The sequence below is a fragment of the Dryobates pubescens genome, chromosome 12 (assembly GCF_014839835.1).
Source record: "Dryobates pubescens isolate bDryPub1 chromosome 12, bDryPub1.pri, whole genome shotgun sequence".
In the NCBI taxonomy this organism is placed as follows: Eukaryota; Metazoa; Chordata; class Aves; order Piciformes; family Picidae; genus Dryobates; species Dryobates pubescens.
In genome coordinates, this window is record NC_071623.1 from 19,102,100 (window position 1) to 19,116,241 (window position 14,142).

General features: G+C 41.9%; 1 protein-coding gene across 1 annotated transcript in view; it reads right to left on the reverse strand.

The window, feature by feature from the left end:
- Positions 1 to 1,933: 1,933 nt before the first annotated feature.
- IGSF5 (immunoglobulin superfamily member 5) overlaps positions 1,934 to 14,142 on the reverse strand; it is a 34,631-nt gene continuing 22,422 nt past the window's right edge. Inside the window, exons 8-9 of the mRNA XM_009905866.2 lie at positions 12,973 to 13,049; positions 1,934 to 2,619 (exon numbers count right to left, since the gene is read on the reverse strand). Of these exons, the coding sequence (XP_009904168.2) occupies positions 2,551 to 2,619; positions 12,973 to 13,049 (146 nt within the window). The 3' untranslated portion in view covers positions 1,934 to 2,550. The remainder of the gene's footprint in view (positions 2,620 to 12,972; positions 13,050 to 14,142) is intronic.

Consider the following 14,142-nt stretch of genomic DNA (forward strand, 5'->3'; position numbering starts at 1 on the left):
TTCCTATCCCCCCTCAGTTTCATAAACAAAGGGGCCTACAGACACATTATTCCTTACCCTTATCATACACCTGGGAGCTTCTGGGCTAAGCATTCCTGGTCAGCTCTTGGCAGCTGGCTATTTCTAATCAAACTCCAATTGATTCTCCCCTGCTACAGATGTCAGCAGTAGAATCATAGAATCAACAAATCAACAAGGTTGGAAAAGACCTCAGAGCTCATCAAGTCCAACCTATCACCCAGCACCTCATGACAACTAAAGCATGGCTCCAATCCTTTTTTTAACACCACCAGGGACAGTGACTCCACCACCACCAAAACTTCCAGTTCCTGCAACATCCTGTACTAAGAGGTTTCAATATGCCTTGTGTAACTAAGCATGTTCTTTTCAGACCTACCAGCTCCCACTTTCATTAAATGAATCTCAGTTCTATTATTGGTAGAGTGACTAGCAATGCTTGTATCAGAATGAGGCAGATGTTTACATACCATGCTCTCGGTACAATTTCATTCAATGAGAAAATAGTTCAAAGCATGTAGATGGTCAGAATTTGAAACACATCATGAATTGAGTCTCACCACTTGTTCTGACAGACTGGTAATGCAACTAGCAGTGCAAAATCTCTCACAATTTAATGAGATGCCAAATGCTAAACATGCAAACCAGCTTCTTTTTCCTGCAAAAATTTCAAACTTCTTATTTCTGCTGCACAGATCATCGCTGAGCCCAATTCTACGTAGCTGCTTCTTCAGCAAAGAGCACCTGTGTTGGTTCATACAGAAGATTAACATGCAAAGCACTGAATAATTCAAAATGGTTTGAGTGGGTAGAAAGACAAGTACACTGAAAATAACTTGTTTTTCTGGAAGAAGTTTGCCTTTTTTTCAAAAAAAAAAAAAATAGTAAGCTTGAACTTTTTATTATGAAATACAAACTTTCAGACAAAACTTGTGTTGTGGTTTGAGCTTTCCTGGAGTCCAAAAGCCCAAATAGAAGAGATTTAGATTTGCCTCCACTCTCCCTTTTTCCCCAGTAGGGTAAAAGCAAATTAGGCAGGAGAAAAGAAAGGTAAAATCACAAAAGAGTCTGGAATTGATTTGGAAGTAAAAAAAGGTTAACAAAATATATATGGCATTTGAGTAAAAGGGAAAGTTACAAAGGTATAAGGAGAAAGGTTAAATGAAAAAAAAATCATAGACAAAACCAGGCCAGCTGGCATAGGATTCTCTCCATGTAAATGTGGATTCTCCTTAGATGCAGTCCTTAGGAGCATGGATGCAGCATTAAGGCCTCACCACCTGGTAGCAGGAGGAGCAGCTGGAGCAGCAGGGGAGGAGCAGGAGCATGAGGAAAAGACAGGAAGATGGCTCCACTTAAATAGCCTTGATGAACAGGAATGGGGAGTGGAAGAGATAGACCTTGACCTGGGGACCTCTTCTCCCTGGAAAGGGTACCAAGTCTCTCTGCCCATCTGGGTTAGGTTTCTTTGTCCACCTGGGAGCTAGGTTCTTTTCAGCCCCTCCAGGGATGGGTGTAACCTGACACAACTTCTCAGCTAGAAATCACAATTATTAGATTGGGAAGGCACATATAGGGTCCACGTGCCAGATCTGCTCTACTGGGAAGGTTGCCGAGATAAAGTTCATTTCTCACGGTCGCTATCAGCTCTAGCCCTGATGAAACAACAAGGTCCAACACAAATACCAGTGGCCACTGCTTGCAGTCACTGGACTGCCAAACTCAGCCCACAAGTAGAACAGAGACATAAAGCATGCAAGCATCAACTCATACAAGTCAAGAATTTCAAATCCACATTTTTCAATTTAAGATTTTTACATTTTAGTTAAACCAGGATTTATTTATTTATTTATATTATTTTTATATATTTTTTTTTATTTATTTATTTATTTATTTATTTATTTAGGCTCGTGGCTGACTGGCTTTTATTTAAAACTTGATTCAAGACAAATATTTTTTACACATATTTAATAATACACTGAAACAAATTCATTTCTGGTGCAAACACAGTTTTGTTAGAAATTTTTTAACAGCCCTTCAGGAAAACTTCCCTTCATTTTATTACAGAACAGAAATGGGAAAACTGTGTTGATCTATAAGCTCCAAATGATCCTCTGCAGTACATAAAGTACATTCAAAGTAATAGCTATTGTATTAAGCAGTATTATTATTGATGAGTTCTTCTGAACCAATAAAACTCTTGCAGTTCCAATCCTTGATCTTGCAGTGGATAACCTAACATAGAAGTTTTTCCGATTTCCTTGGCACCCAAAGCACGGATTCTTGTTCTTGCAGAGTCCCATAAAATTAATTGTCTCTGAAGTTAAGGCTGTAATTTATGTCCATTATTTCGCTGAGATATCATATGTCACATTATAAAGGTTGCAATTTTATTTCATTACATGAGGAGAAAAAAAGAAGAATAACTTGTAGCTTAACGTGTGAGAGCCAGAGTTAACCTTTCTCTGTTGCGGGAAGCCATCCAAAAGCATAAAGTGCAACTGATAGAGAAATTTCCTGGAGAAGCTCATCCTAAACAAGTGTCACGTTTCTAATCTTCTTTGGGCTGAGCAGGTACTCAGTACGTCTTTGAGGTCGCACCTATGGGAGAGGAAAAGCAGTTCTACAATTAAAAATGTCCAAGAAAAGCAGTTCTCAGGATGTTACCTGCTGAAACCTCACCCCAGAAGTTTATACCAAAAGGAAATCTATCATCAGCAACCCATTTAAAGCCTAAATATAAAGCAAAGGATGAAAAGAAAACTAGCATAAGGTGTCCCTGCCCATGGCAGGGGGGGTTGGAACTAGATGATCTTTGAGGTCCCTTCCAACCCTGACAATTCTGTGAAAACAGAAGTTTCACATGCAATACACTGAGGGTAGTTCTGGGAATTCATTAACTGGTCTTATGCTGTCTGAGAACTTCTTGTGGACTCTGCAGTCTGGATTCTTTTAAACAAAACATTGTCAGGTGTTTCTCCTCTGATTCTCTTAAAGAAACCACCCATTAAGCTGTAAGAGAAACTTAACGTCCAAAATTGCTTTCTGAATACACTAGAGATTATTGCAATAATACGCAGGCCAACATTTCATGTATCTGGAAGACTGCTCTTAATAGTCCAGTATTTATTCAAGGCAGGCTTTTTCAAAAGTTCCCATGACTGGCATGATTCCATTTCCACCAGCAGCAGCCTGTTTTCAAACTGATCCCAGCAGAATCAGTTCAGGGCAAAGGCTGAGCAGTTTTGAAACCCCCATCCTTGGTTGAAGTCAGTGCAGCGGATTTCCAGTCCTAATTACATATGTGCCTTCAGAAAACGTCATTGCAGAGGAAAAGACAGAGAAAAAAATCATTCTGAAATGCATCCAAGCAACAGACACTTCAGATATTTAAATGTAGTAGTGAGACATCACACAGCTAATTAAAAATTAGCTTTAAGGAAGGAAAAGAGCTTCCAAAGTTGTAAATATCTAACTTCACATAAGCTTCCTAAATGAAACACAGCAGTCACAGTTTGCTGTGGACAGCTCCAGTGTTGGTTTCATCTATTTCCAAGCAGAAGCTGTGTGTGGGCTACTGTTCCTTTCAACTTCCTCACCTCATCTCGAGCCCCTGGAAACGAATGGAAATGTCACTGTTCTTCCCAGTGGAATTTTTTATCAAGTATTTTTTATCAAGCTGGTTCCTAACTATTGACCAATCTTCTTGAGGTTTACTTCAGGAGCATTAATCATGTACAGTTTGGATCGCCTTGGTAGTCTTCCAGTATTAAACACCTTAAATAATGCATTTGGAACATATGCATCATTGAATAAGCCATAGACAAAAAAGTTAGAAAACAAATGTGGACAACGTTGTCTCTGGTATTTTATGAGTCCCAGCACCTCAAGGAAAACCATGGGATAAATATAACTATCCTAGAAACATTTCATAAGACAGCTGCCTTCTGTTTTAAACACAACTCTCTTTCCCCACATCCCCTACCCTCCCCCCGCCCTGATCCTTTTTTTATTGCCAGAACATGCTGCTGTTTTCTAAATTTACCCTTCTTTACTGTTTATTCCTGCAGAGAGGAGCAGTGCTCTGGGAAGTAACAGGATTGCCTGTCTCTGCTCAAGGGACTTTTCCCAAGAACTCTCTGCTGCACTTAATTTCTTGCAGTTCAGCCCAAAGACCTTATGGGTGCTCAACAGAGAAGAGACAGCCTGATCTAGTGTGAGGTGTCCCTGCCCATGGCAGGGGGGTTGGAACTGGATGATCCTTGTGGTCCCTTCCAACCCTGACTGATTCTATGATTCTATGATTCAGTCATCTCCACAGCACATCAGAAGTTTCCTCTGGTCTGCCTTCCCCTGGGGATTAATATACAATGAGATTTGCTTCATTTATGGCAGAACAGTTACTCGTCATTTCCTGATTGTTCAATTGCAGGTTTGTTATGGCAAACTTTCTCATTAAGATAGAGGTTCTGAGAAACACTCTACCATGTTCCTGTGTGACCTACTCTAGGCAGTCCTGCTCTGGTAGGGAGGGCTGGACTAGATGATTTTTTGAGGCCCCTTCCAACCCCTAACATTCTGTGATGCTGTAGAAGGGAAATACCAACTCTGAAAAAAAGCTGAAGGCAAGCATTATTTTTGTGGAAAACAAGCTATTCCCAAATACTGTAGAGTGTTCTCTGAGTATCAAATATACTGAGTGAGTTACTACACTAAGTAATCAGAACATTTCAGAAGGGGGTACAAGAGCACCTCATTGAGCACTGCCTCTGAGAGCTCCTGAAACAGGTCATTGTTTGAATCCCACGTTTAGCGAAATACTATGGTAGGAATATTTCCCAGAACTTGTTGCACAAAAATACTGCATTGCATCCAGGTTTATTAAAGAAACAAAGAAAAAAAGAACATTAATCAGAAAGTTTGTCAAATAATGTTGTTGAAAGAGGCAGTGTTTATAGCTGTTAGAAGGCAACATTATAGAAGATTTTGATTTGCACGTGGTTTTGAATAGGAGGGAGTCAGAGGACTTGCACCAGCTGAATCTAGACTGTCCTATTTTTCCCTAACAGCACTGGGAACAGTGTAACCCAAGCATGCCTCTTTTCTTTGAAAATCTCATCTGCAAGAATGAGCCATCTGGACCCTGTTTTGCCATGCCATTTCTCCTCATCACCAAAGGAGGAGCCAACCAGCAAGTATGCTCCTGGGGCTGGGAATGTGCTTACGAAGCTTCACCTCTGCCCTGCTGCATCTTTCATACTTATTTGCTTTAAAGCAAATGCTCTGGGCTACTTATCTTTCACTCTCACTGTGCTCTCATATTAATTAATGAATAATTCCATGAATTTCAGTCAGCTCATGCTGTGTACTGGCCCATTTTCTATGGAGTTTTCTCTGAAGGAGCATAGCCTCACGGAGGTTGCAGTTCACTGGATATAACTTCACTAAAGTGGAGGCTGCTGGCTGCTGATCAGTGACCTAAAACTCATTTTCTGATGCTACAGAAGATCTCCTACAACAGCAGGACCACAGCAATCATTTCATATTCAGACCCTGATGCATTACAGCTGCTAAAGCCTCTGCCTAGTTTTGATTTGATGAAGGAGCAGGTCCAGAGGATGGCCACGAAAATGATCAAGGGGCTAGAACACCTCTCCTACAAGGAGGGAGCTGGGGTTGTTCAGCCTGGAGAAGACTCTGGGAGACCCAATAGCAGACTTCCAGTACTTGAAGGGGACCTACAAGAAGGCTGGAAAGAGACTGTTTACAAAGTCCTGCAGTGACAGGACAAGGGACAATGGTTTGAAATTAGAGAAGTGTAGATTTCAGTTGGACATTAGGAGGAAGTTCTTTACAATGAGGGTGGTGGAACAGGGCAACTGGAACAGGTTGCCCAGGAAGGAAGTTGAGGCCCCATCCCTGGAAATATTAAAGGTCAGGCTCAGCAGGAGTCTGAGCAACCTGATCTGATGGAGGATGTCCCTGCTCACTGCAGGGGGGTTGGACTAGATGACCTTTGGAGGTATCTTCCAACCCAAATCACTTTATGATTTTATGACTTCAAAGTTGTTTCTTCTTCAGATTAATTCAGTGTTCTAACAGTCCTGAGAAAAGGATTTGTTCCATTATTTTTCACATCCAATACCCTTAAGTACCCAGCTCTAGTGGTTTCCTGCTCAGCTCAACACTACAGAGCAAGGTTCTAAGGTGGTCTCCTCTATCAGTACGGATGAAATATCATCAGCATTTCTTTCACATATTTTTTAATTCCTGTGTATTGTCAGCTTGGCATTTAGTTAACCATGGATATTTGACAGTCACAGGCTTCAAAGCCTGCCTGTTGACTTATCAACTGTCCTGGGTATCATTTTATAGGGATTAGTACAAAGGAACTGTAATACTGGGGAAATCTTGGCATAGTTTCTTGGTTCGGATGGGAAAACAGATGCTCAAATCTTACCATCTCTTCCAGTCAGACAAAAAAGAAAGCTAGCAATACATGGATGAATCAGAAGATAGAATGAGTATGTGTATCTGCTGATTTCAGGCTTGAATCCTTCAGTGATGTTTTGAATACTGATCTTCAATTAATGAAAGAAGGACTTCTGCTATTACAAGCATGTTGTAGTCATTTCTGCAACCCATATGACATAGTGATATGGATGAGGAAAACACATCTGGCATTATGAAACAGGGCTCTGAGCTTTAAATTGATTTGACAGATGGCAGCTCCTCAGACACTGATGCTGTGGAAATATGTGATAAACTGAAGGCTTTGCCTGCTATTAGCCAGCCAAAAAAAAATCCAAGTCTAAATGCATTAGAACAAATTGCTGAAATTAATGTGGTAGGAGTACTTCCAAATGTGTCCATATGCATCACATATTTGGCTCTTAGAATAAAAAATCAGGGAGGCACAGCTTTCTGATTCAGAAGGTTATTTTTCTCATTGCCCTCAGTTTTTAGTCTCAATCCAAATTCACTTTATTTACAGGAAAACACCTGCCAAAAACTTCTGGGTACTCTCAGAATCTGGATATGCTACTGCTTCAAATAGCAAACTAGTTCCATCCTGTCAACCATTTGTACACTCAGCACATTTCCCTGTCCATCAATAGTCTGGATACTCCCTCACATATCTTCTTGGGTTAATCCCACCCACATAACTGCACTCCTCCCTTTCTACCACAGACACCTGGAAAAATTATCCTAAAAATTGCATGTTCCTTTTCCATATCTGTATCATCAATATTTATTACTCTCTTAAGCGAGATATGCCAACCAATGAATATCACAACATGACACAGTCTATAGTACATTTCATCACTAGGGGTGAAATTATTTCCTGTCATGGATTTATGTTTCTATTTTATTGACCTTTTAATTTGATTTTGATAGCTTAATTTTTCTTTTTGAACAATCCTCGGAGTCAGAGCAGTTATATATGGTGCAATAAACGGAGCTACAATCCATCATTCATTTCCTTCCCAGTATAAAACCACAACCACAACTAAATAATATTTCCAGTTTATAGAGTGCCATTTGGAGTAGTTAAGAAGAAAAATAGATCCTTCCACATTAGCAGAGCCATGACTCACTCTGGATTGGAAAGGAGGAGTGTGGCTACGGTGGCAAGCTCAAGCCTCCTGTAGCTGTGTTGAAGTCAGCTGAACTATACCAGAGATGAATCTGGCCCACTATAAATGGCCTACTCATACTCTCCTGTGAAATGGTCTTTTGATTTATCATGGAGACATTTACGGCATATTAAATGGGCTAATTAGGAAGTTAGTGTAGGCGACTGCCCAGTCCTGCAAGATGATGAGTCCTTGGAGCTCCTTTTGTACCAGTGGGACTTGAATAAATGTGGTTCCTTGGAAGCAGTGCTCAGGACATGGTAAAACTGATTCTATGGCTGTTGTTCAGGCTAAACTGCCTGTGGGACTGCCCCCAAAATCTGCTAGAGCCAAGGTAAAGGATTCTCCTCATTGCACTTGGATTTTTGGAAGGAGTTCTGCACAACAGGTCTGAAAAACAGTTCCTCAGATGGAACCTTGGGCCGTGACACCCCTTTGGCCTGCAGCTCAGCACTGGAACTAGGAGAAAGAATTACTCTCCTTCCATCGCTGACACTAACAAAATATGCAATTAAACAGAAGCCTGTAACTCTACTCTCCATCTGACCTTTTCTTGGCTAATGTAATCAGAATTAAGACCTTCCAGCACCCCTGACTGATGCTCCTGGCCTCCCCTTCCTGTGGCTGGCAATTTTTACTTCAGTTCAATAATTCAGTTCAATATTCACCATTTTTTAACTGTCTCACACACCATTTCCCCCCTTCCTCTCCCCCTCTCCTTTCTCCTTTGTTGAGGTATTTCTTTTCCCTAAGATGACTTGCCAAATCTTTTGTTCATGGTGTGAATTGATTGGTGCAATTGTCAGGTAACATTTATCTGTTGTGAATGTTTTGCATTAGCTTCTGATTCAGAGAGTTTGAATGCCCTCAGTGATTTTTTTGTTATCACCTTTCACAGCATGGCCCACCAGGTATTTCAGGCTTTGTACCTGGTTGGGTCCATAGGCAAGGACTTCTGAGGAAAGAACACCTGTTATTTCTCCTTTTCTCTCTCAAGTAATTTAAAATTGCAAGTTTTTACATATGGAACAGAAGGGATCAAATTTGAAGCTGGTATTCTCAGAGACACGGAGACTAACACACGCCTCTGACCTGTGCTGAAACTCACCATCAAGTTTTCTCCTGGGAGTGGGAGGAACAGGCTGTGCAGCAGGTACAATTGCCTCTGTTCAGCACTGACTTGAAAATTCACTGTGCCTGCCCTGCTTTTCATCTCATGCTCACACCCGTGAGCTTCTTTTGATTTAAACCTCTCCATTCAAACGTTGCCCATCCAGACCTGCTTTCTAGTCTTGCCTAATCCTGATCTTGTAAGGGGACAAGGAAGCCAACAACAGAAATCGTAACTCCTTTCACCCTGCAGAAGTGGAGATGCAAGGCTTCGGGTGTTTAGTGTCTATGGCTCTTTCCATAGTAGACGAGCTCATTATTCCTTCCCCACCCTGCTCCTGAAGGAGGACTTGGGTTCTTCACTCTTTCTTCTTGACCCCCATAGAATCACTGCAGGAACATTTGCTCTTGACCATCCAGGGAGAGAGAGGCAATTTGCTGGAGTCCACCCATTTATGGCCTCCTTCACTATGTTAAAAATTCTCTGGATACCTTCTCTTTCTCCTTTTTTTTGTTTTACTTATCCCCTATTTCTCATTAAGGAGTCCAGAAAAATAAAGACAAAGAAACTTTGGGAATGTTTCTGGTATCCAGGCAGGGAAAGCCAACTGAGAAACACAACTTTCTGTGCTTAGAAAATGCAGTAGCAGGAAGCCAGGTAGTTTCTGAAGAAACTGTTTGACTCAGCACTAATCAGCAAAGAGTTAAATGGTTTGCCTTCTTGACACAAAATATAAGGAAAGAGCACCACAATGTTTCTGATGTGTTATATTTGCAACAGTGGTGATTGAACTTTTTTAGAATGCATCCAGTTACATTTTTTTTGTCAGCAAATCTCTATTACACAGTTAGGAGGAAAGGTTATGAAAAGAAAAGAAAATAATTTTAATGATTATTTTAATCTGGGAAATGTTTTACTATGTTTGTATCTAATGCCACAAATTTCAATCACATACTGCAGATCCACAATTTAAGGCAAATCTTCACCAACCTTCATCAGCTCTTGCAAGATGAGGCCATCACTACATAATCAGAGGCCCTATTCAGGCTGAGAAATAGTTTTGTCTTTACAAACCATTTTTAGATTGCTAAGTATTCCTCCAACATACAGAGAATGAACCATTTACATCCAGTTATAAGTAATTTTCACCTGCAGATTTACTGATGCAGCTAGAAGCCACCATAACAGACTTGTACTAAGTATTGTCCAGGGACAACTGGTTAAAACAGAAACGGTTTGCCTTTATGCTGTGTGCCTGTGATGGATTTCTATGTTGCCTTAGCCACTAACTGCAAGAGACCTCCTAGGATATCTAATCTAGCATTTGACATGGAGGGCTGCACCTACACTCATGTTTCAATTTGAATCAGAAGCATGAATCCAGTGTTTGTGAGCTCAACCTCTTGATGGTCCCCACTCACAACACAGTTGTTCTCACTGTGGTATTGTCCGAGAGCACTCCAACAGGGCAACTTTTGGATAACACCAAATGGCCTAACATCCTCCCAGTGCACAACCAGTGCACATCCATCATCAGTGAGCACTACATCACTTGCAAACAGCTACAGATGAGTGAAGTCATCATCTCCCCCTGAAACGTATATAGGGTGGCTATGGGTTCCTCAGCACAAGCTCTTTTGCTTCTCAGAACAGACTGCAATGCACCACACACCTTTTGCTCCTAAACATAGTCAGTGCCTTATAACCCTGTTCATAAGCATATCAAACACTGTCTGAAACTGTTGCTCAGGGCTGTAGATCCACACTCAACCCTCAGCTGTTCTACACACACTTTTCAGTTTTGCTTTAACAGTTTCTTGTTTGACAAGTAATTAATGTCAAATATAACTACCAGCCACAAATACATCAGGATCATTGCTATTATTTTTACTGTTATTATTTTGATCAGTTTTAATCATTGATTGAGGGCTTCCTAAATTTTATTGTGTGCCAAAAGAACTAGACACGCTCTGCTATGATTTATATGCAACATCATCCCCAAGACAGATCTCTGCGTTGTACATGTTGAAAGAGCTCTTCAAAAACAAATGAGTGATCACTGCGTCGAGGAGTGAACTTGGTACCACATCACTGCCACATTCCCAAGGGAATATTGGCAAAAACTATCATGGAGGTGCTAAATGCATTTTACAAATACATGGCATAAATTAAGACCCACATTACTGTGGGGCTAGAAGCTAACAGAGATCAGCAGTACCCTTCAGAATGGAGGCCGCTGAGAACAGAACAAGCAGAGGAATAAACACTGAGCTCTCTTGCTTTACATGTTAGCCACAAGGGAAGGGGGCGAAGCTCTGGGGCAGAGAGGGTGTCAGCTGTGTGCTTTCCCTTCTATCAGTTACTGCCAAGACACAATCAAGTAATTATCCATTTATTTACTGTATCTGCACTGGATTTTATTTGCAGAGGAACCTCAACTCTCATCAGCAATGCTTCCATCTCCTTCGTTATGGCAACAGGGGAGAACAAAAAAAACATTGCAAACCTCCACTCTGGCAAAGGCAACTATAGTAACGGCTGCCCAGAGCAAAGGAAATCTCCACTCCATAATGGTTTAACGTATAATATGCAGAGAGGTGAATTCTCAAAAGCCAAGCTAGAGTTACTCTGTCTGGCAAGGCTGAGAGAATCAATTAATGGTAGTAAGTGGGCTTGTGGAGAGAAAGGAGGATAGTTTTTAATTCCAGGAATGATGAGAAGATAATTGGCTTTACCTATGGGAAATCTGTCCCAGCCAGGTCTATCCATCATGCTGGCCAGCAGAATGGTCTAGCTGATGTTTGGACAAGATATAAAAAGCAAGAGAAAGGAAAGAGTAGCTACTGTCTGAATGCCTGTTGGAGTTCAAGAAGCATTTGGATCATGTAATCATAGAAGAGTGGGGCTTTAAAGGGACCCCTGGAGATCATCTAGTCCAAACTCCCTGCCAGAACAGGATCGCCTAAGTCAGGCCAAACAGGAATGTGGCCAGGTGTGTTTTGAAACACAGAAGGAGACTCCACAACCTCTCTAGGAAGCCTGTTCCAGTGCTGTCACCCTCAGAATCAAGAAGTTTTTCCTCATGTCAAGGAGGAACCTCCTGGTTCCAGTTTGCACCCATTGACCATCGTTCTATCACAGGGCAACAGTGAAAAGAGACTGTCTCCTTCTTGTTGACACCCACCCTTCAGATATTTGTAAACATTAGTAAGATCCCCTCTCAGTCTTCTCTTCTCCAAGCTAAACAGTCCCAGGTCTCTTAGTCTTTCCTCAAGAAGCAGAGATTCCAGTCCCTTCATTGTCCTCATGACCCTCCATTGGACTCTCTCTAGTTATTTCCCTGTCTCTCTTAAACCGGGGACCCCAGAATTGGACACAGCACTGCAGATATGGTCTCACCAGGGCAGAGCAGAGCGGGGAGAAGAACCTCCTTTGACCTAATAGACATACTCTTCTTAATGCACCTCAGGATACCATTGGCCTTGCTGGCCTCAAGGGCACACTCATGTCCCATGGATAGCTTATGAGGACTCCAAGGTCTTTCTCCGTGGAGCTGTTTTCCAGCAGATTAACCCTTAATGTGCATACGGTGTTATTTCCCCACCCCCAGATGCAGGACTCTACAGTTATCTTTGTTGAACTTCATTAGGTTCCACTTTGCCCAGCTCTTTAGTCTGTCCAGGTCTCACTGAAGGGCCACACAGCCTTCAGGTATATCAGCCAACCCTCCAGGTTTTGTATCAGCAAACTTTCTGAGGGTACACTCTATCTCTCTTAGTCTAGCTAGTCCTGTGAGGAGCAGGGAATTGGACTCAGTCATCCTTACAAGTCCCTTCCAAATGGAGATATTCTGTAATTCTAAGAGAGCTTTAGCCTGGGAAATGAGGAGGAAGATGCAGCACAGAGCTGAGTGAAACACATGAGAAAAAAGCTTTATTAGGCATTTCTTCCAAATATCAGGGGGTGCTGTTTCTCCCTCACTTCCCATCCCACCTAAAAATCAATCTAAAGCTGAGGCTAACACCCAGGACAAATCAAATGTTAGGGAATGTTAAAAAGACATGCTGCTTACCCAGTTAGAGCTGTAATTGACCTATAAATACCTACCTCCACCCAAAAATCTGTATTTGGAGATAGTATAATACACACTGTGTGAAAAACAAACAAGTAAATAAATAATTATCAATATATCAGCACTACAATTACCTTTGGTACAGAACTGGCATATAAATTTGCAGCAGGAACAGTGAACTTTGAAGACATTGGGGGAAGAGAGGCGATTCCTGTAACAAGAATATACAAGATTACCATTATTCAACGTCCACCATGGCATGAACTACAAAGCCACACAGGAGTCCAGCTAATACTTGTGAGTCAAATTCTAGCTAACATTTGGGCTAGCATAGTAAGGTTTTGTGCAGCATAGGGGAGCTTGCTGGAATGAACTGTGAGAAGACACTAGGAGCTGCTCCCATGTTGGACAGAGGCAGTGACTGGCTCCACACCAGTCCTGCTGCTGGCCAAAGCTGAGCCCAGCAGCAACAGGGATAACATATTTAAGAAAGGGTAAAAAGTGCTGCACAACATGATCTAGGACAGAGAGAAACAGCCCTGCAGACACCAAAATCAGTGAAGGAAGGAGGTGAGGATGTGCTCCAGGTGCCAGAGCAGATATTTCCCTGCAGCCCACAGTGAAGACTATGGTGAGGCAGGCAGTGTCTCTGCAGTCCGTTGACATTAACAGTGAAGCAGATATCTGCCTGCAGCCCATGGAGGAGGTGGATGTGCTCTGAGGGAATCTACAGACTGGAGCAGGCTCCTGGCAAAAGCTGTGGCCCTGTACAGAAAAGCCCCTGCAGAAGCAGGTTTTCTGGTAGGAACTGTGACCTCATGGTGCAGCCACACTGAAGCACTCCATTCCTGAAGGATTGCAGCCTGTGAAGAGGATCCATGAAATAGTTTCTGAAGAACTGCAGCCCATAGGAAGGACCTACATGGGAGAAGGACTGCATCCTGCAGGATGCAGGGGAAGAATGTGAGGAGGAATCAGCAGCAGAGATGATGTGTTATGGACCGACCGCAGTCCCCCTTCCTATTCCTTCTCTCTGTGGGAAGAGGATAGATGAGCTAGAAGGGAAGTTGAGCCCTGGAAGAAGTGAGAGTGGGGGAGGTGGTTTCAGTTTTGGTTTTCTTTCTTATTATCCTACTCTGTTATTAATTGGGAATAAATTAAATTAGTCTTCTCCAAGTGGAGTCTGCTATGCTTTTGACAGTAATTGGTGAGTGATCTCCCCCTCAGTCTCTTTACCCACAAGCTTTTCCATATCATTTTCTTCCCATCTTGTTGAGAAGAGGGAGTGATAGAGCAAGTCGTTG